Source organism: Pipistrellus hanaki (genome assembly GCF_964339955.1).
Source record: "Pipistrellus hanaki genome assembly, chromosome: 3".
Taxonomy (NCBI): Eukaryota; Metazoa; Chordata; class Mammalia; order Chiroptera; family Vespertilionidae; genus Pipistrellus; species Pipistrellus hanaki.
Window position 1 is genome coordinate 170563727 of NC_140505.1, and position 22187 is coordinate 170585913.

General features: G+C 47.0%; 1 protein-coding gene across 1 annotated transcript; it reads left to right on the forward strand.

The window, feature by feature from the left end:
• Positions 1–14766: 14766 nt before the first annotated feature.
• PIANP (PILR alpha associated neural protein) lies at positions 14767–21648 on the forward strand. Its single transcript, XM_084878107.1, is given in 11 exon segments — positions 14767–14905; positions 17010–17068; positions 17324–17346; positions 17349–17629; positions 17631–17655; positions 17658–17767; positions 17769–17845; positions 18869–18909; positions 18912–18981; positions 19805–20032; positions 20377–21648. Coding segments are annotated over 10 exon segments (894 nt in total). The 5' UTR covers positions 14767–14905; positions 17010–17051; the 3' UTR covers positions 20399–21648.
• Positions 21649–22187: the final 539 nt, after the last annotated feature.

Consider the following 22187-nt stretch of genomic DNA (forward strand, 5'->3'; position numbering starts at 1 on the left):
CATGACAAAATAAACATCCATTTGTGATAAAAGAAAAATCTTTTAGGATACTAGTTTAGGGAACTTGTTAATCTGGTAATTGAGTGCCTGGTATCACCAATTCTATTTAGTCTTGTAATGGGGGTTTTAGCCAGAGCCGTGAGTCAGACAAAAAGGGGAAAAGTTAAAGGATTATATAAAAAGATAAACAAAGCTGTTACCATTTACAAAATTTATGAAAATATGATAGCAAATGTAAAAAATTCAAAAGAATCTACAAATAATTAGAGTAAGTTTAACAAGGCTACTTGATAATATATACCGTATTTTCCGGCGTATAAGATGACCCCCTAATTTTACAGTTAAAACATAGGTTTAGGCCTATATTTGCTGTATAAGACTACCCCCCACTTCAAAGAAAAGACTTACTTTGCCGTCAAGATCTGCAGGTAATTTTTGTGCAATTTTGGTCTTTTGCCCCCGATTTTCGGTTGACTTTTTTTTGTTTCAAAAGTCGTCTTATATGCCGGAAAATACGGGTACATATATATACAAAATTGCCCTGGTCAGTGTGTTTCTCAGTTGTTAAATCATCCACCCTAGGATTGGAAGGTCACAGGTTCAATTCCCAGTCAAGGGCATGTACCTGGGTTACAGGTTTCTCTCACATCTACATTTCTCTCTCTCTCCCTCTCTCTCTGTCCCCACCTTCCTCTCTCTGAAAATCAATGGAAAAAATATCCCAAAATAATTTACGTATCTATATATGAACAATAAACAATTAGATGATGAGTAATTTTTAAAGTTACTACTTTCACTAATATGAAAAATACCAAATACAAAACTATAAATGTAACAAAATAGGTGTAAGACCTGTATGCAGCAATTTATAATTTAGGATGAGACACTGCAGACCTAACAAATGGAGGGATATTATCATGTTCATAGAGTAAAAGTCTCAATATCATGAGGATGTCAATTCTCTAAAGTGATTATAGATTCAGCACAATCCTAATCAAAATGCCATCAGGATTTTTTTGTGAATGTGTGGAACTGACAAACTGATTCTAAAATTTACATGGAAATGTAAAAAGCCAATAATAGCCTCTTGAAGATGAATAAGGTGAAAAGACTTGCTTTACCAGATACCAGGACATAATTGCAAAGCCTAATAATTAAGGTAGTATAGTATTGGTACAAGATAGATAGATAAATTGACCACAAAATACATAGGCATAAACAAATTTGCCAATATATAGACAATTGATTTATGAGAGTTTGCACTTATGAGAAGGAGAGAAAGGAAGCAGATTTCAATGTGCTGTGACAATTATCTATATGAAAAAATAAAACAAACCCCTGCCTTAAACCATATAAAAAAAATCATCCCCCACTATATGATATATTAAATGTAAAAGGCAGCCCAGCCAGCGTAGCTCAGTGGTTAATCATCAACCTAAGAACCAGGAGGCCACAGTTCAATTCCTAGTCAGGGCATATGCCTAGGTTTTGGGCTCCATCCCCGGAGGGTGGGAGGTGTTCAGAAGGGCAGCCAGTCAATAATTCTCTCTTATCGTTGATGTTTCTCTTTCTCCCTTCCTCTCTGAAATAAAAACAAAACAAATAAAAACAAAACAAACATAAATAAAAACAAAACAAATAAACAAACATAAAAGGCATAGTGAAAGCCTTTTAGAAGACAATATAGAAAAATATATACATGAATTCAGGATAAGGAAATATTTCATAAGAAATATTCAGGTACACTAACCATAAAAGAAAAGATTGATACATTTGACTACATTAAAATCAAGAACATACGTTCATCAAAAGACAAGCCACAGAATAGAAGGAAGCACTTATATATAACTGACAAAGGATGTGTTCAGGATGTATAAAAGACTTTTTCAAATGAATATGAAAAAAAAATATCCTAACAATAAAAATTATAAACTTGAACTAAAGATCTGAAATAGCACTTCACAAGAGGAAATCCACAAGGTCAAATATGAAAAGGTGCTCAGCTTCATTAGTGATCAAAGAATTGCAAATTAAATCCATAATAAAATACCACTGGATGCCCCAGAATAGTCTAATGTCTGAAAATATTAAGTGTTTATGAAAATATAGAACAAGAGAAACCCTGGTATACAATTAATGGGAGTATAAGTGGTTAAATCACTTTGGAAAAGAGTTTAGCATTATCTAATAAAAAGGAATACACACTATAATACAGCAATTCCACTCCTATGTATATAATAAATATATATAGTAGTTTTATTACATATACTTACATATATATCTTCAAAAGCAGACAAAAGAAACTACATTGTTAAATAATGTACACAAATATGGGTAAACTGTTTAGAGAAGCAAGGAAGTGATTTCTATGAAAGTCAGAATACTGCTTATCTCTTCCAGAAGGAAATGGTGTATGACAGAGAAGAAACATACAAATCCTTTGTGAATACTGGCCAGATTCTTTTAGTTAGCCTGGATGGTGGTTACACAAGTATTCCCTCTATACATATTCTATATTTTATATTTATGTCTTTCTGCAGTTATCTTTATGTGCTATACTTAACAATAAAAGTGGGCTTTACCGAGCATTTAGTTCAACATACAGACATGACAAAACTCTTAACAGATTAGGAATAAAAGGGGACTTCCTTAACTTGACAAAAGTTATTTTATTATTATTTTTTTTTAATTTTTTTAAAATAGATTTTATTGATTTTTTACAGAGAGGAAGAGAGAGGGATAGAGAACTAGAAACATCGTTGAGAGAGAATCATCGATCAGCTGCCTCTTGCACACCCCCTACTGGGGATATGCCCGCAACCAAGGTACATGCCCTTGACTGGAATCGAACCCGGGACCTTTCAGTCTGCAGACCGACGCTCTACCACTGAGCCAAACCGGTTTTGGCTATTTTTTAAATTTTTTAATTGATTTCAGAGAGGCAGGGAAAGGGAGAGAGAGAGAAATATCAATGATGAGAGAGAATCATTGATCAGCTGCCTCCTGCACACCTCCTACCGGGATTAAGTTCACAACCTGACCATGTTCTCTGACCAGGAATCAAACTGTGGCCTTCTGATTCATAGTTCAACACTCAACCACTGAGCAACATCATCAGGGCTAAAAGTTATTTTTTAAAAATATATTTTTATTGATTTCAGAGAGGAAGGGAGAGAATGATGAAAGAGAATCATTGATTGGCTGCCTCCAGCACGCTCCACACTAGGGATCAAGGCAGCAACCTGGGCATATACCCTGACAGGGAATTGAACCAGTGACCTCTTGGTTCCTGGTTCAACACTCAACTGCTGAGCTATACCTGGCTGGGCTAAAAGTTATTTTTTTGAAACTATAGCAAACACATTCTTACTGGGAAAACACTGGAAGTGTATCCTTTAAAGCCAGGAACAAAAGAAAGATGCCAGCTATCACTACTTTTATTCACAATGTATTAAAGGCGATACCCAGCACAAGAAAAGGAAATTAAAGCCATGATATTGGAAAGGAAAAAGCAAACTGCTATATTTGCAGATGATATGATTGTAGAAATTCAAAAAGTTTATAGAAAAATTATTATACAGAAGAGAGAGCTTATCAAGGTAGTTGGCTCTAAAATCATTATTGCAAATCAACTGCATTTCTATATACCAGCCAAACCAATTCAAAATGTAATCTTAAAAACTATCATTTACCATAACAGAAAAGCAATAAAGAATATATTTTAGGAAGAAATAAAACAGGAGATGTACATTATCTGTATGCAGAAAATTATACAACTTTATTGAAAGACATTAAGGACCTAAATAAATGGATATCCCAAATCCATGATAAGAAGTTTCAATGTAATAAAGATGTCAATTTGTCTTGAATTGGACTTTGGATTCAATTCAGCTCCAACCAAAATCCTATTGAACTTGGCAAATGGATTCTCAAATAGAGCAATGACCAAGAAGTGGCAAAATACTCCTCAAGAAGACTATATTGACAAGGTGGTGTTTGCTCCAAGATATAACTAGATTTACTTTAAATTTGTAGGATTTAAGAAAGTGTGTTATTGGTGCAAGTTTTTAAAAGTTGACAGAAACAGATCCAAGGATAGCTGGAACTTTTATATATAACAGAATTAGCAAAGCAGATCAGGCAGAAAAGAGGGACTGTTGAATAAATGAAATTAGGAAAATCAATTTTCTTTTTTTTTCTTCTTTTTAAAAAAATATATTTTATTGATTTTGTACAGAGAGGAAGGGAGAGAGATAGAGAGTTAGAAACATTGATGAGAGAGAGTCATCGATCAGCTGCCTCTTGCACACCCCCTACTGGGGATATGCCCGCAACCAAGGTACATGCCCTTGACCGGAATCGAACCCGGGACCCTTCAGTCCCCAAGCCAATGCTCTATCCATTAAGCCAAACCGGTTTTGGCAGGAAAATCAATTTTCCATATTAAAAAAATAGATCCTAGCCCTGGCCAGTTAGCTTAGTTGGTTAGAGCATATGGATATGCCAAGGTTGCGAGTTCGATCTTTGGTCAGGGCACATACAAGAAGCAACCAATGAATGCATAAATAAGTGGAACAACAAATTGATGTTTCTCTTTTTCTCTCTTCACAAGGGTAAACAATCAATCCTTTACAGTGTACTGTGTTGCCCATGTTTTTGGATATTGTGTTTTGTGTTCTCACATCACATGTGTACAAAACACTCATCTGTGTCTCCTGCTTCTGGTGAGAAGAGGAAGGCAATTACTGGAGATGAAACTCAAAGTATTTGTCCAATTATAGGTTAATGTAAGTTCCAAGCACATTTAAAGGTAGGCTAGGTTAAGTTATGATGTTCTGCTGGATAGGTGTAGTAAATGCCTTTTATTTAAAAACTAGAGGCTGCGTGGGATGACAAGGCCAGCAGGCGGGTTAGTGAGAGATAACCAAATGATTGAACAGCAGGCTGCATGGGGTGACCAGGCCGGCAGGGGGGTTAGTGAGGGGCAACCAGGCCAGCAGGGGGGGCATTTGAGGGTGACCATGGAGGCAAAGGGGGGGAAGGGCAGTTAGGGGCAACCGATTTGGCAGGAGGGGCAATTGGGGGCAACCAGTCTGGCAGAGGGGGCATTAGGAGGTGACCAGGCTGGGGCGGGGGGGAACAGTTGGGGGCAACCTGGCCAGCACGTGGGCCAGTTGGGGTGACCAGGCTGGCAAGGGGGGTGCAGTTAAGGATGACAAGACAAGCAGGCAGGTGAGCAGTTAGGAGCCATTGGTCCCAGATTAAAGAGGGTGCAGTCTGGGCTGAGGGGACCTCCCCACCCCCAGGAACGACTTTTGTGCATGGGCCTCTAATCAATGATAAAAGAGAATCATTGATCATCTGCCTCCTGCGTGCCCCATACTGGGGGTCATGGAGCCTGCAACCTAGGCATGTGGCCCAACTGAGAATTGAACCATGACCTCCTGGTTCATAGGTCAATGCTCAACCATTGAGCCACTGTGGCTGAGCATGCATTTTCGACTTGCAAATATTGAGAGGGTTAACTTGAAATGCAGGCAGATGAGGCAGGGGTCCAGTGGAAAACAAAGGCAGGTGAATCAGGCAGGAATCAACCAAGCAGAGATAATATAATGTTTCTGGACTCAAAGCGGGAGGCATGGGAAAACGAGGGAGGGCCTGCAATAAACAAGAGAGATGATCACATAGAAACAGAGAAAGTTCAGCATAGGAACAGAAAAGCAACACATAGAAACAGGGAAAATTTAGGTCCGTTGCTGGGCAAAAACAATTGAGTGGATCAATCAGGCAGCAACACAGGTAGACACAGAGCAAATATATACCCCTGGACATCCCACTATTTGGTCCCCCTCCCCTTGCGGGGAGTCGGAATCTGCTTGTAATAAATTTTCCACACTTTTGCTTAAATCTTCTGGTCCATGTAGCTCATTCTTCAACATCGAGAGACACGACCCCGGAAAAACACCTCAGCTCACCATTTCGATTATCAATATTTTTTACTTACAATGTGTTTATGGGAGATATAATCCTATTCTAAGCCAAGAAGCATCTGTACATAATAAAAAAAAGTCAAAGAACAGGTCACTACTATCTTCACAAAGAAGAAAATATTTGCAACATATAGAACTGACAAGAGATTCCTGTCCAGGATATATAAAGTACGCCTACAAATCAATTAAAAAAATACAAACAACCCAAATGATCAGGCATTTCCCAGAAGAGAAAATTCAAAAGGCTAATAAGCATATGAAAAGATGTTCAACTGCATTAATAATTTGGTATGTGCCAAATAAAACAAAATGAGATACTCGTGGGTTGGCAAAAATTAAGTAGTCTAAAAATACAAGTGCTGGAGAGAATGTAGATAGCTCAAGCATTGCTGGTAGGAGTGTACACTGGAAAAATAACAACTTGGCATTCTTTCTCAAAGATGATTATTCTTTGTTTTTCCATTCAACATTATTTTGTATTAGTTTCAGGAGTACAGCATAGTGGTTAGATAGTCATGTACATTACAAAAAGATGATTATTCTTATATCTCACAGCCTAGCAGTCTCACTGATAGATATATATTCAAGAAGAACTCACACATATGCAGGAGACAAATGAAACAATGTTCATAGCAATAATATTTATAATAGCAAAAAATCATCAATCCATAAACAGAATAGATAAATTATGATATACTTGGTATATTCATACAGTGGCACATTATATTCCAGTGAAAGTGTATGAATGCCAGTTACCTGCAACAATCTGGATCAATCTTGGCAATGTCCTATTAAGTGAAAAAACAAACAGCCCTGGCCTATGTACTGTGTGCTTGATCCCCAGTAGAGGGCGTGCAGGAGGCAACTGATTGAAGTTTCTAATCCATGTTTCTCTTTCCTTCTCCCTCTCTTTCTAAAATCAGTAAAATCATATATATTTTTATTTATTTATTTATTTTTTAATAAAAAACAGTTGAAACCGGTTTGGCTCAGTGGATAGAGCGTCGGCCTGCGGACTCAAGGGTTCCAGGTTCGATTCCCGTCAAGGGCATATACTTTGGTTGAGGGCACATCCCCAGTGGGGAGTGCAGGAGGCAGCTGATCGATGTTTCTCTCTCATCGATGTTTCTAGCTCTCTATCCCTCTTCCTTCTTCTCTGTAAAAAAATCAATAAAATATATTAAAAAAGAGAAAGTGACCATTATAAAGTATATAATAATAAAAGAAAAAAAGAAAAACCAGAGTGTTACATGTAATATAATACAAATACTACGTTATAATATACAATTTTATTATATTGAAAGTAAGCAAAACTAATCAACGCGTTTATTGTTTAAGCTTATATCCATTTGTGAGAAAACTATTTTTATAAATTTCTTTATTGATTATGGTGTTACATATGTGTCTTTATTTTCCCCTAACTCCCCCATCCCTTCCCCTCAGCCCTCACCCCCCGGTTGTCTGTGTCCATTGGTTAGGCTTATATGCATGCATACAGGTCTCTCCCATTTACCCCCACTCTCTCCTACCTTCCCTCTGAGGTTTAATGGTCTGATCGATGTTTCGCTGTCTCTGGATCTATTTGAGTTCATCAGTATATGTTGTTCATTATATTCCATAAATGAATGAGAACATGTGATATTTATCTTTCTCTGCCTGGCTTATTTCACTTAGCATAATGCTCTTCAGTTCCATCCATGCTGTTGCAAATACCGCAGCGTAGTATTCCATTGTGTAGATGTACAAAGTTTTTTAATCCAGTCATCTGCTGATGGGCACTTAAGCTATTTCCAAATCTTAGTTGTGGTGAATTGTGCTGCTATGAACATAGGGGTGCATATATCCTTCCTCATTGGTATTTCTAGTTTCTTGGGATATATTCCTAGAAGTGGGATCACTGGGTCAAATGGGAGTTCCATTTTTAGTTTTTTGAGGAAACTCCATTCTGTTCTCCACAGTGGCTGCCACCAGTCTGCATTCCCACCAGCAGTGCACGAGGGTTCCTTTTTCTCCACATCCTCGCCAGCACTTGTCATTTGTTGATTTGTTGATGATAGCCATTCTGACAGGTGTTTGATGGTACCTCATTGTCGTTTTGATTTGCATCTCTCAGATGATTGGTGACTTTGAGCATATTTTAATATGCCTCTTGGCCTTCCTTCTGTCTTCTTTAGAAAAGTATTCTATTTAGGTCCATTGCCCATTTAAAAAATATATATATATTTTATTGATTTTTCACAGAGAGGAAGAGAGAGGGATAGAGAGTTAGAAACATCGATGAGAGAGAATCATCGATCAGCTGCCTCTTGCACACCCCCTACTGGGGATGTGCCCGCAACCAAGGTACATGTCCTTGACCGGAATCGGACCCAGGACTTTCAGTCTGCAGACCAACGCTCTATCCACTGAGCCAAACCGGTCCCGGCCCATTGCCCATTTTTTGATTGGGTTGTTTATCTTCCTTTTGTTAAGTTGTATGAGTTCTCTGTAAATGTTAGAGATTAAGCCCTTATCAGTGATAACATTGGCAAATATGTTTTCCCATGCAGTGGGCTTTCTTTTTGTTTTGTTGATGGTTTCTTTTGCTGAAAAAAAAAAAAAAGCTTTTTATTTTGATGTAGTCCCATTTGTTTATTTTCTCTTTAGTTTCCACTGCCCTAGGAGCAGTATCACTGAAGAAATTCCTTCAGTATATGTCTGAGATTTTGCTGCCTATGGATTCCTTTAGTATTTTTATTGTTTCCCATCTTATGTTTAAGTCCTTTATCCATTTTGAGTTTATTTTTGTGTATGGTGTAGTTTCATTTTTTTTTTTTTTTGCATGTATCTGTCCAATTTTCCCAACACCATTTATTGAGACTCTCTTGACTCCATTGTATGTTCATGCCTCCTTTGTTGAATATTAATTGGGCATAGTGGCTTGGGTCAATTTCTGGGTCCTCTATCTATTCCATTGGTCTATATGTCTGTTGTTGTTGGAAAACTGTATTTTTTAAAAATGGAATATTTTTTTTTAATTGGGGAGGTAATGATTATAGAAAGAGGAGGCAGGGGGATGGGAGGATGGGGGAACCACACAGATGCAACTTATTGGTAACTTTCTAGTCCTTGGTTTGGGTGGTAGATTCACAGACATTCATTTAAATTTTCTACTTTATAAGTAACATATATAATAGCATCTTGTGCATCATATTTTACATATATAAAATTATATTTGCATATAAAATAAATAGATGCATATTTAAAGATAACGAAGTTAAATTTAAGAAAATAGCCGAAACCAGTTTGACTCAGTGGATAGAGCGTCAGCCTGTGGACTGAAGGGTCCCAGGTTCGATTCCAGTCAAGGACATGTACGTTGATTGTGGGCACATTCCCAGTGGGGAGTGTGCAGGAGGCAGCTGATCAATGTTTCTCTCTCATCGATGTTTCTAACTCTCTATCCCTCTTTCTTCCTCTCTGTAAAAAATCAATAAAACATATATTTTTTAAAAAGACTCACTGTTATTAAAAAGAAAAAGAAAGAGGTAAAACAGTATACATGGTATATTAGCTTTTATATGAAATACATGGGGAAATAAGCATGTATATTACAGTATTTGCTGTGTATGCATAAAGAAACTCTGGAAGAATACACAGAAATTAGTCACACTGAGGGCAGGGATGGGAACTGGAAAGATAGTAGATGGGGATGAGAATTGAAACTTTCATTATATACATTTTAATATATTGAAAACCTTTTTGTACATGTGAATGCATTACGCATTCAAAATAGTGATTAAAAAATTTTAATAGCTTAAGTTAATCCCTGTGGCTCAGTTGGTTGGAGTAACATCCCATACACCAAAAAGTGGTAGGTTCACCCTAGCTGGTTTGACTCAGTGTTGGCCTGCAAGCTGAAGGGTCCCAAGTTCGATTCCAGGTCAGGGCACATGCCTGGGTTGCAGGCTTGATCCCCAGTAGGAGGCATGCAGGAGACAACTGATCAATGATTCTCTTTCATCATTGATGTTTCTATCTCTCTCTCTCTCTCCCTTCCTCTTTGAAATCAATAAAAGATATATTTTTAAAAAGTGGTAGGTTTGATTTCTGTTTAGGGTGCACACTGGAGGCAACTGATCAATGTTTCTATCTCATGTTGATGTTTCTCTCTCCCCACCCCTCCTTTCCTCCTACTTTCTCCCTCCCTCCCTCCCTCCCTTCTTCATAAGATCAATATTTTTAATATATATTTTTATTGATTTTTTACAGAGAGGAAGGAAGAAGGTTATAGTGTTAGAAACACCGATAAGAGAGAAACATTGACCAGCTGCCTCCTGCATACACACACACACACACACACACACACACACACACCACTAGGGATATACCCACAACCAAGGTACATGCCCTTGACTGGAATCGAACCTGGGACCCTTCAGTCTGCAGGCCAATGCTCTATCCACTGAGCCAAACCGATTAGGGCTATTTTTTTAATTTTAAATTTTAAGTTAATAAAAGAGAAAGAAGGAATGGGAGAAGTAGAAAAGACCATCTTCTGAGATGCTTTGCTGTATAAGGAAACAGAGAAGGGCAGACACTGGAGGGAACATGTTGCTAAGAAGGGTTTGTTTTCAGCTGTTAGAAATTACAACATGCTTACAAGCTGCTGGGAATAATCCAGTAGAGAGGAGGAGCGATGCTGGGGAGAGGTAGGGACAATCCCTGGAGTGAAGACTTCGGTGACTGAAAAGACTTGGGATCCCCCCAGAAGGAGAGGTGGGATGGGATGTGGTGGCAGAAGTGACAAGTTCTCTTCTGTCTGCATCTATTTTCTCTGAAAAGCAGAAAGCAAGATCATCAGCTGAGAGTGAGAAGAGTTCAGAAGGATGTTGGGCTTCGGAGGGCAGGAAACAGACAGGAATTTACCTTGACAAAGACCGGCACCTCCCAGTGAGCCCAGAGAGAATGATAAAGCACCAGACACAGGGAGATAATTTATAGACTGTGGAGTGTTGGAAGGTCTTAAAATTACCTGAAAACACATTTGTCACTGCATTTCCTTGTCTCCCTCACTAGATTCTAAGTTCCAGGAAGACAGTAATGGCTTTGTTCCTGCTCTCCACTATATCCCCAGTCCTTAGTACAGCACCCAGCATGTAGTCGGTGTTCAAAAAAGAGTGTTTGAGCCCTGGCCAGTGGCTTAGCTTGTTGGAGCGTTATCCCATACACCAAAAGATCATGGGTTCGATTCCCAGTCAGGGCACATACCTAGGTTCCAGGTTCAGGCCCTGGTGGAGGTGCTTATGAGGAGCAGCTGATAGATATTTCTCTCTCACATCAATGTTTCTCTCTCTCTAATATAAATAAAAATATATGTACTTGGGTGAGGATAAACCAACACAAAGGAGTCACTGAATGAATGAGCGAATCAAAAATACTAGAAGTAATTGATAATGACCCAAAGTCATCAGTGTAACTGGTAGTGAATAAACCTGGCCCACACCCATTGCATAACGAGTCCTCTTACTGCACACCCCCAGGATGCACTGAGGCTCAGCGAGGCCCAGGTGATGGTGTGACTTGTGGACCTGCTTCCCATGGCGTGGTTCACATCCAATGTGCGCTGTCTTCCCACTGGGAGACACAAGGAGGACGGCTCGCTCACTGCTGCTCTGACCTTGGAATGAAGGACTGCCAGGGGCAGACAAGCAGGAGGGCAGCCGCTGCAGATGCTGGTCAGAACAGCAGGCTTCCTTCCGGGAGGCGGGAGTGCCAGGCTAATGATAGTAATAGTGCAGGGGATGAAGGATGATTGTCTGGAGGGGTGTGGGTGTGAGCAGAGACTCAGCCAAAAGCATTGTGCACAGATCCTGGGGGGGGAGGGCAGAAAGAAAGAGAGGAAAGGCAGGTGGAGGGTAAAAGAGAGAACGAAGAGTTCCAGCGGGCAGGAGTCCCAGGTGAAATTCACTGAGCGATACATATTGAGCATCTACACTGAGTGGCCAGATTATTATGATCTCTGAACACATAATAATCTGGCCACTCAGTGTGTGTGTGTGTGGGGGGGGGGAGGTCCAGCCAGCCTGGCCAAGGGGAGGGGACATGGGCGATTGGCTGGCCTGCCTGCTGGTTGAACTCTTGGTGGAGGGGACAATTTGCATATTAGACTTTTATTATATAGGATATACACTGAGTGGCCAGATTATTATGCGTTCAGAGATCATAATAATCTGGCCACTCAGTGTATATGCCAAGCCCTAGAGTATGTGGGGTGGGGCAGGCAATAAACAATAAACAAATATAAGATCATCTCAGAGAGTGGGATGAGTTGGAAAGACAATGAGACATACTGATGAAATAGAGTGGGTGGCTGCGTGACAAAAGGGAGCCAATCGGGTAAAAATGAGAGGGAAGGGGGACTCAAAGGATCCCAGAAAGAGTGCAGGGGTTCTAAGAGCATGATTTTGGATGTTCTAGAACAGTGATCAGCAGAGCCAAATATCAACAGTACAACGATTGAAATTTCTTTTGAGAGCCAAATTTTTTAAACTTAAACTTCTTTTAACACCATTTCTTCAAAATAGACTCTCCTGGCCGTGGTATTTTGTGGAAGAGCCACACTCAAGGGGCCAAAGAGCTGCACGTGGCTTGAGAGCCGCAGTTTGCCCACCACTGGTCTAGAACATCCAGAAGTCCGATCTGGCAGGAACATTGTACAAGGGGAAGGGCCTCTCCTAACAAGTTCAGATTTATTCCAAATACAATGAAAAGCCACTGAAATATTGTCAGCACGGAAGAGCATGATATGAGTCTGATTTTCAACATATTCTTAGACTTTGTGAGGACGAGTTTGTAAATGGTAAGGGAGGAGCAAAGGAACAGCTAGGAAGCTATTGCACTATTCCAGATGAAAGATGATGACTTAGATCAGGGTGAGAGCAACAAAGATGGGGAGAAGTGGATGGATTCAGGATATATTTTGGATGCAGAACTCACAGGACTTGCTGGTGAATTAGATACAGGGCAGGGATTAGAAAGAAAGGGGAAGGGAGGAAGGAGGTTTCCTAGGTTTTTAGCCTGAAGAAGTGGATGAGAAACACCGGGGGGGGGGGGGGGGGGGGGGTTGGCCAGGAGATAATTTTAGCTGCATTAGCTTTACATGGCTATTAGACATCCAAGTGGAGATGTCAAGGAAGCTGTTGGATGAGTCTAGAGCTCTGGATATAAATTTAGGACTCGCTGACATTTACATAGTGTTTAAGCCCTGGGACTGGATGACATCATTGGACAGAGGATGTAGAAAGACAAGAGGGCCAAGGACTAAGCCCTCAGAAGCTCTAACGTTTAGAGGTTAAGCAGAAAAAGACTGAGAGAGAAAAGCCAGAGGTTGAAGGGAAACAAGAGCGTGGTGTCCTAGAAGTGCAACCTGCACAAATCCGGGTTGTGGCCCTGGCCGCTGTGGCTCGGTGGGTTGGAGCATCCTTCCGGTGCATCAGAAGGTTGTGGGTTTGATTCCTAATAAGGGCATATACCTAGGTTTGGGGTTCGATTTGGTCAAGGTGTGGGAGGCAACAATATCTCTCTCTCTCTCTCTCTCTCTCTCTCTCTCTCTCTCTCTCTCTCTCTCTTTCTCTCTCTCTCTCTCTCTCTTTCTCTCTCTCTCTCTCTCTCTCTCTCTCTCTCTCTCTCTCTCTCTCTCTCCTTCTCTAAAATAAATTCAAACAAAAACCTGATTGTGATAGAAATGAATGGATGACTGGGCTGGGCTGGGCTGGGGCAGGGTAAGCTATATATATTTGATCCAGAGAGGGAGAGAGAGATAGAAACATCCATGATGAGAGAGAATCACTGATAGGTTGCCTCCTGCACGCCCCACACTGCGGGCTGAGCCTGCAATCCAGGCATGCCCCTGATGGGAATAGAACCTAGGACCCTTCAGTCCGAAGCTCTACCCACTGAGCCAAACCAGCTAGGGCAAGGAAACTACTTAAGGCCTCCCAGAAGAGGTGACACTGGATCTAAGGGAACTATAATGAAAAGTGTGAGTCGTTTGTTAAAAGTGGGGGTGGGTGTGTGTGTGTGTGTGGAGGGGGGCGGCATTCCAGACACAGGGAATAGTAAGTGCAAAGACCCCGTGGCCAGTTAGCTCCTCTGGTGTTAGAAATACAGGTCAGGCCCAGTGTGGCTGGGCATAAGGCCGTGTTGGGAAAAGAAGTCAGAGAGCCGGGGACTAGGTCCTATAGTCTTGTAAGCCGCAGTAAGGAGTTCGGCTATTCCGATTGCTAGATAAGCTGAGTAATGCGACTTGATCTACTTATTTTAAAGATAATCGGGTTGCTCTGCAGGCAATGCGTGGCAGCAGGCCAGAGTGGAATCAGGGGACCCAGTCACTGGGATAACCCAAGGCTGGTGCGAGGTCTGCACGGCCACCCCTGCCTTGATGCCCACCGGGGGTGAAACCGTGGGCGACGCAGAATCTCGGAAATGCAGTGAGGTGACCGTGGGCTTCCACGGCGTTGGGTGAAAAGGGCGGAGAAGCCCGCCATCCAAACGCGGGGAGTCAGACGGTCGCCCAGCCTCCGCCGCCCTCTCCAGCCTCGCACCTGGGAGACACAGCTGAGCGCGCCTCCCGCGGCGCGGCAGCGGGAGGGTTAAGCCGAGCGCGGCGGGGCGGGCGGGGGAGCGGAGGAGACCGAGCGCTCCGAGCCGCCGAGCCGAGCCGAGCCGAGCCGAGCGGAGCATCTCCCGCCGCCGCCGCCGCCGCCTCCACTGCCGCCGCCCCGCGCCCCGGGCGCCCGCCCCCCACCCTCTCCAGCACCCCGCGGCCGGCCAGCCCCCTGACCATGCCCCGCACCCCACCCGCTCCCGCGTCCCCCCAGCCCGGCGCAGCCCCGAGCGCCTGCAGCCGTCGCGCCGCCGCGCCAGGCACGCAGGTGAGTGGGACCCCCACGCCCCCACCCGAGGGAGCCCGGCCTGGTCCCTCCGAACTCCGAGCCTCTCGCCCCCGCCTCTCCCGGCGCGGCCCCCCGCCGGGTCCCAGCCGCCGGTCCCGAGGCGCCCCTTCCCTGCGGAGCTCCCATCCCTGCTCCGGTCCCGGCTGCATCCTACCCTCCTGGCGCAGCGGTCGCCGTCCCCGGGCCGCCTCCATCCTCCTCCGGCTCAGGCTCCTCGCATCCTCTGGAGTCGGGTCCCCATCGGGTCTCTGTCCCTTCGCCGACCTCCTCCGGGTCCTCGTTTTCTCCCCAACTCGCGCTGCTTCCCAGCGGGGAGCGCGGGCCTGTGAGAGGGGTGGGCTGGGGCCGCGCTGGAAAAGGGGCCGGGATCCCCCACCTCCAGGCGCCCGCCCCACCCCCATCTGGTCTCCTGCGCACAACAGGTCCGCGAGGCGCGAGGCAAGGGTGGGGGTGGCGCGCCAGCCTGGGGACTGCGGGCTTCCTGGAAGGGGTGGCTGGAGGGGCTTAGGGTCCTGGGACCCGAGTGGACGTCGGGGGGACGGGGTGATGCCCAAGGCGGAGAGGTGAGTGGGTCCTGGAGTCAGCTGGCCACAGACACCCCCGGGAGCCCTTCTCCGCTTCGCTGGTTCGCTCCTACACGCCTTACTTCCTCCCTCCTGCTTCTTCTCGGCCATCCCTCGCTCCCTTCTTCCCACCAGGCCCCTACCCCTGTCTCCTCCCATAGCTCCACATCCCTTTACATCGAAAGAAGCAATTTCCAACTCCTCCATCTTGGCTGTTTGTCTTCGGTCCCCATCCCTTCCTCCTATTTTGTCGCCGGTATGATGCTCCCTCCCTTCCCATTTCCCTTCTCCCCAACCCTGCTCTTCTTCACCCCCTTTTTCCTTCCCCTTCCACCTGTCTCATCTTCCCTCCTGGCCAGGACCTTCTTCTGTCCCCTCCTGCCCTTTCCCCTTCTTCCTCTGCTGCTGTGACCCCCTCACCCTCTGTTCCCCTCCCTGACCTTTAACTCATCCTGTTCTCCCTTCAGCATCCTCCGAGCTTCCAGGCCTCTGTACCGCCCCTCTTCTGTTCTCTTTCAGGACGGACTCCTGTCCCTCCCTCTGTGCTCTCTGCTGGCCTCCTCTTCACTCTTCTCCTTCCTTCTCGCTCCTAACCCACCCGTTCCTTTCTGGGCCCTTCACCCCTTCACCCCTTCACATCCCTCCCCACGGCCCATTTCCCCAGGCCCTTCCCCAGACTTTCTTATCTTATTCCCATTATTCTCTGAGAGTACTTAGAGTGCAGATTTAGACCCAAAATCTACAGGGTGTCATATTCTTCTTTACTTAGGCGAGCCTGGCCCACCCTGGGTCCAGCACCCTCAACTCTGGAAACATGTCCTTCCTCTTTCCAAACCAACCATCCTGATTCTTCCAGGATTCTTCACCCAGGAGAGCTACATTTAAAGGGGCGGCCCCTCCCTTCAGAGGGCATCGAGCATTTGTCTGATTAAATACCGAGCAAAACGTATATTCTGTAGTTTTCCCCCCACTCACCTCTCTCTGCCTCTTTCCTTCCCTCCCTCCATCTCCTCTTCCCCTTCTCCCAAAGATGCAGCTTCGTGGGGCCAATCCTCAGAGAATTGCCTGGGACTACCAGTGGAGTGGGCAGGCTGGGCAGGCGCCACACACACATTCACACACTCAGATTGACTTCCTACCCTCCCCCACCCTGACTCTTTCCCTAGCGGTAGGTGTTCAAGGAATCACAAGGTTCTTGACTCTAAATTAAGATCCAAGAAAAGCTTGGAGCTGTGAGCAAGGAAGTGAGAAGGAAGCCTGAGAAGTGAGAGTAGACCCCGAGATGGGGAGACAGAAGCGAACTGGGTGGTTGTAGAGAGGGGCTGGAAGCTAGACAGGGAGCCACTTTGGGAGGTTTTTCCCCCCAAAGGGTGCTCAACAGCAGAGAATCCTGGGTGGCAGCAGCGTTGCTGGCAGCCATCAGCACGGGGAGGGGAGATGTGGGTAGAACTGGAGGATGAATGAGCTGGGGAAGAACACGGGGCAGGGTGGGGAGGTGACAATCCCTTCTCTTCCCCCAGTAAAGGCTGAAATCTGGGTCACAGCTGAGGAAGATCTCGAACATGGAGTCCAGGATGTGGTGAGTTTGGCACAGCGGAGGGAGCTTTCCCCCCCGAGGCCTTGGCCCTTTCCTCTCTAGACCCATCAAGGGCCTTCCATCCTAAGGGCTAGCCCCTAGGAAGATGGGAAATGAGACTGAACCTCCCAAACCCCGCCTGCTTTTGCAGAGAGACCTGGAGAGAGGCAGCTGGGGATCGCAGGTACGAGCCTGTCTTCCCCACACACAGGCCCCGGACGGGCTTCTGTCTCACCCTCTCTTTCTCCCTCTTTGTAGGCCTGCACTGCTGCTGTCCCACCTCCTCCTCTTTGGCCACTGCTGCTGCTGCCCTTCCCCCCACCTGCTCAAGGCTCCTCCTCCTCCTCCTCCCCTCGAACCCCACCGGCCCCAGCACGTCCCCCATGCGCCCGGGGAGGCCCCTCAGCCCCACACCATGTCTGTGTGTGGGAGCGGGCACCCCCACCAAGCCGATCCCCTCGGGGTCCCGAGATCCAGGCGGCAAGTCTGCAGGCACTGCGCCCCCCTGCCACCCCATCAGGCTTTGAAGAGGGGCCGCCCTCGTCCCAGTACCCCTGGGCTATTGGTGTGGGGCCCCACAGTGTCTCGAGAGGAGGGGGGGATCCCAACTCTGCCAATCCTGGATTTTTGCCCCTGGACTATGGCTTTGCAGCCCCCATTGGGCTGGCTACCCCACACCCCAACTCAGACTCCATGCGGGGCGGATGGAGATGGGATCATCTTCAGAGGAGCGCCTTCCACCCTGCGGCCATTCTTGTTCGGGGGTCGTGGGGAAGGTGAGTGGGAGTGTGAGAGGGTGGTGGGATCTGAGGGTGGGGAGGCTCATAGGAGGGTGGTTGGAGCTCAGGGCGGCAGGAGAGGCCTTGCCCGTTAGCTCCTTCCACAAACGTGCCAGGTGCCACGCTGCACAGGAGGCAGAGATGAAGGTGCAGCTGAGCCCCGGAGGAGCTCAGGGCCATTGAAGGAGACAGATGTGTAAACACTTGGGGATGTCAGTGTAATGAGTGCTCTGCTAGAGGCATGCACAGCGTGTTGCTTACGGAAAGAGGAGAGCCCGATTTGGCTCAGTGGATAGAGCATCAGCCCTCAGACTGAAGGGCCCTGGGCTTGATTCTGGTCCACAGATTCCTGGCCCTGGTCGAGGCGTGCGGGAGGCAACCAACTGATGTGTCTCTGTCACATCGATGTCCTCTCTCTCTCTGTCTCTTCCCTTCCCTTCCATGCTCTCTAAAAATCAATGGGGAAATATCCTAGGGTGAGGATTAACAAAACAAAACAAAACCAAAAAAGAAAGAAAAAAGAAAGAAAGAAAGAAAGAAAGAAAGAAAGAAAGAAGAAAAAAAGAAAGAAAAAAAGAAAGAAAAAAAGAAAGAAAAGGAGGAGAGTCTGCCTCTGCTGGGGGTCAGACGCCTTCCAAGAATTGACTTTGACCTGAACCTTGAGTGGGTGCATTCCATGCAGAGGAACACCATGAAAGGAACTCTGGGGTGACAGCTCAGCTCAGAGAGTGCAGAGCCAGGGCCAGTGGTTGGGGGTGAGATGGACGGTTCCACCCCCTGGTTTCTGTACAGGGTTCTCTCAGACCTTGGAGCCCCTCCTCATCACACACATACAGGATTGGGGAAAGTGGGGGGTTTGGGAGGAGAAGAGCTGAGAACTCTGGGTAAAGCTGATGAATGGAATAAAGGGGGAGGGGCCCTAGGAAGAGTTGGGCAGCGTGGATTCCCAGTGGCAGCCCTCCTCAGCTTCCGGGACCTGCAGCCTAGCCCGTCTCCACTCCCTCGTGGCTCCTCCCACCCTGAGCCTCCCTAAAACCTTCTTCCCACCCCAATCAGGTGTGGACCCCAGCTCTATGTCACAATTACCATCTCCATCATCATTGTTCTCGTGGCCACTGGCATCATCTTCAAGTTCTGGTAAGCTGTGGGGATGAGGGCGCTAGCAGTTGGGAACTGGATGCTTGGCTGGAAGGAGGGAAGGAGCAAGGGCAGCAGTTTTGCTGGGGGTGGGATAGGGGTGGTAGATTAAGGCAAGACCTTGGGGAAAGGTAGTTAAGGATTTGGGTGGGGGGAGACAGGGAGAAACCTGGGCACATTCCTTCTCCAGGGACATCCAAGGATAAGGGGAGAGGTGGGGGAGGGGGTATTCTGTGTGCTAGGGCTTTGATGGGCATTCCTTGTCCCCATTTCCTCCAAGACTGAGAGCAATGGCCCAGTCTGCAGAGCCCCTTCTTAGGGCACCTGGGAATCTGGAGCTTGCTCTGCCTGTATTTAATAATGGGTCACCCAGTCCTTCACACTTTACTGAGAGAATCATTAAAGTGTTCAGGTCATTAGCTGACTTTGAACTAGAACTAAACCTGCCAAGGTGCTAGCTGAGGAGAGAATCGCTCCCCAGGCGGCGATTCCGGGGGGGGGGGGGGGGGGGGGGGGGGGGGGGGGGGGGGGGGGGGGGCGGGGGGCGGAGGGATTCTACCTGTTGGTGGGGAGGAAATACTAACTCTGTGGATCTGGACCAGGTTGGGAGGATGGTTTAGATCCCAGCGTCCCAGGGGGACAGGGTGGGAGAAGTGGTTTTACGGACACTTGGTTTCAGACTTAGTGAAGGGAACTGTTAGAGGCCTGTTTCACAGCCATAGGACCTTAGGGGTGCCTAAGGGAGGCTGGGGGTGACCAACCTTGCAGGCTCAGGATGGGGGCCTAAGTGTGTGAGAGAACCTCTTTCCTTCCGGTGCATCAGCTGGGACCGCAGCCAGAAGCGGCGCAGGCCCTCAGGACAGCAAGGTGCCCTGAGGCAGGAGGAGAGCCAGCAGCCGCTGACAGACCTGTCCCCGGCCGGGGTCACTGTGCTGGGGGCCTTCGGGGATTCGCCAACCCCCACCCCTGACCACGAGGAGCCCCGAGGGGGACCCCGGCTTGGGCCTGGGATGCCCCAGCCCAAAGGGGCTCCGGCCTTCCAGTTGAACCGGTGAGGGCAAAACGATGGAGGGCGGGGAAGGGCGGACGTTTAGGTCTCTGGAGCTGTGGTTGGGGGCGCTCCCTCCTGGGTGGGTGGGAAGGAGGTAGGCCTGGCCCTCCCAGAGCCCCTGGCTCTCCTTCCCAACCTGGTCCCTGGCCCTCCCAAGGAGCCTGGACCCCTCCTCTCTGGGGGGACCCTTCCTTCTCCTGCTCTGTGGATCTCTGTCCTATTCTCATGCTGCCATTTAACTCCAACTCCACCCTCTTAGCCTTGACTCCCTTTGTCTTGGACTCCCCTTTCAATTCTGGCTTACCCCTTGTTTCCTGACTGCGCCCTTTCCCTCTTCCTCTCAGGATTCCCCTGGTGAATCTGTGATGCCCATCAATGTTGGGGTGCCACCAAGCAGGAGGCCAAGGGGCCGGCATAGCCACCATCCCACTGAGGGTAGGGCAGCTGTGGGAGCTGGGGCTGCAGGTGCTCCTGGCCTCTGCCCTGGCACACCACCCTGGAACACTCACTGGCCCTGTAGGCAATCCCATCTGTTCACCCTCCTTTAAGTGGGGCCTCTGGTTTCTGGTGCCCCGTCCCCACCCTTGCACACTCACATGAAAGCCTTGCACACTCACCTCCACCCTCACGTGCCATTGCACACACTCATGCTCTTGTGCAGCCAGCCTTCTGCACCCTCTCCCCATCCACCTCTCTCTCCTCTGCTGACCCCCTCACATTCTCCCTTTTGTTTCTCATTTTTCATTCTCTCTTCTTCCCACATTTCATGCTCATCTCAGTCACTCAGTGGTCAGTGGGCGACTTCACCGTTCCTCTCACATGCATTTCCTGGCCCCATGCTGTGCTGCGTGTTGTGCTTACGTTCTCCCTCATGAACACCCACTGATCTGTTTTCTGGGGCTCCTGCATGCTGCCCCAGAGGTGGGTGGGAGGTGAGCTGGGGACTCCCTGTGCCCCCATCTGTCATGGCCCATCCTGTTCTACGTCATGCGTTTCACTGTCTCCCTCACTCCACTCCACGGGTGATCTCATACCCCGGGGGCTCCCATAAGGATGAGGGTAGTAAGGCCCCACACTTCTCCCCCACCCCACTGCTAAGTTCTGTTGTCTGGGAGATGGGTTTTGGGGAGTCACCTGCTGCACTACCCAAGAAAGGGGCTCCCATTTGCCCTGCCCTTCCTCCTAAGCCCCTTTTGTCTTATCTGTCCTGGCTGTCTGTGTGTGTGTCACTCTCTGGAATTCAGAGCCCCCTGAGCCGGTCCTCCACTTCCCAGCCTCTCTAAGGGCCTCCTTAATTCCACTGAGGCTGCCAGGGAATGGAGCCAGCTGGTTCAAGGCCATTGGGAGCTCTACCTCCCAAGTTTTCCCTCCCCTTGGGCTCCTTCACATCTCTCCTTCCCTCCCTCCTTTGTTCTCCCACTCTCCCTCCTTTTGTCCCCCTGCCCCCAAGTTTGTCCCTATTTTTCATAATTTTTTCCACCTTCCTTCTTCCTCTCTTACCTGGCTCCTATGCTGTGATATATATTTTTGTATTATCTCTTTCTTCTTGTGGTGATAATCTTGAATTCTTGTGGGATGTAAGTTTCAAAATTTTCAAATAAAGCCTTTGCAAGATACCTGAGTCCCCTGATTCTGTCTTATGAGCCCCGTAGAGTGGGCGTGAGGAGAGGTGATGGGCAGCCAAGAGGGAGAAAGAGGATGAACCGGGTATGTGACTGGCCTACTCTGACCTGGAGTTGGGATCCATGGGCTTTAACTTAGGACTAGCTAGAAGGAAGGGAAACGAAGAGAGCAGTCCTGATCAGGAGCAGACAGAGCAAGAGAAACTGGAAGAATAGCTTGCCTGTTACTTGCCAGTGCAGGTCAAGAGAGACCATGTGAAAGGAGACAAAATAAGGGCAAATTACATAGAAGGACAGGCCATGGAGAAGCAAGAAAATGAAGAGAGAGCTGGTAAGACAGATGGAGGGTGAAAGGTGAAAGAAAAGTGAGCAATGGGAAAGAGGCTGCCTTGCTTGGTTTATTTTCAGCCATGTTCCCTAACCTGTCCCCCAAAAGCTGTGTAGCATTAGAAGCCCTGTATTAACTCATTAGCTTCCCCTACCCTGCTTTCTCTGATAGGGTGTGGAGGTGGAATCAAGGGGTGTGTTTGGGG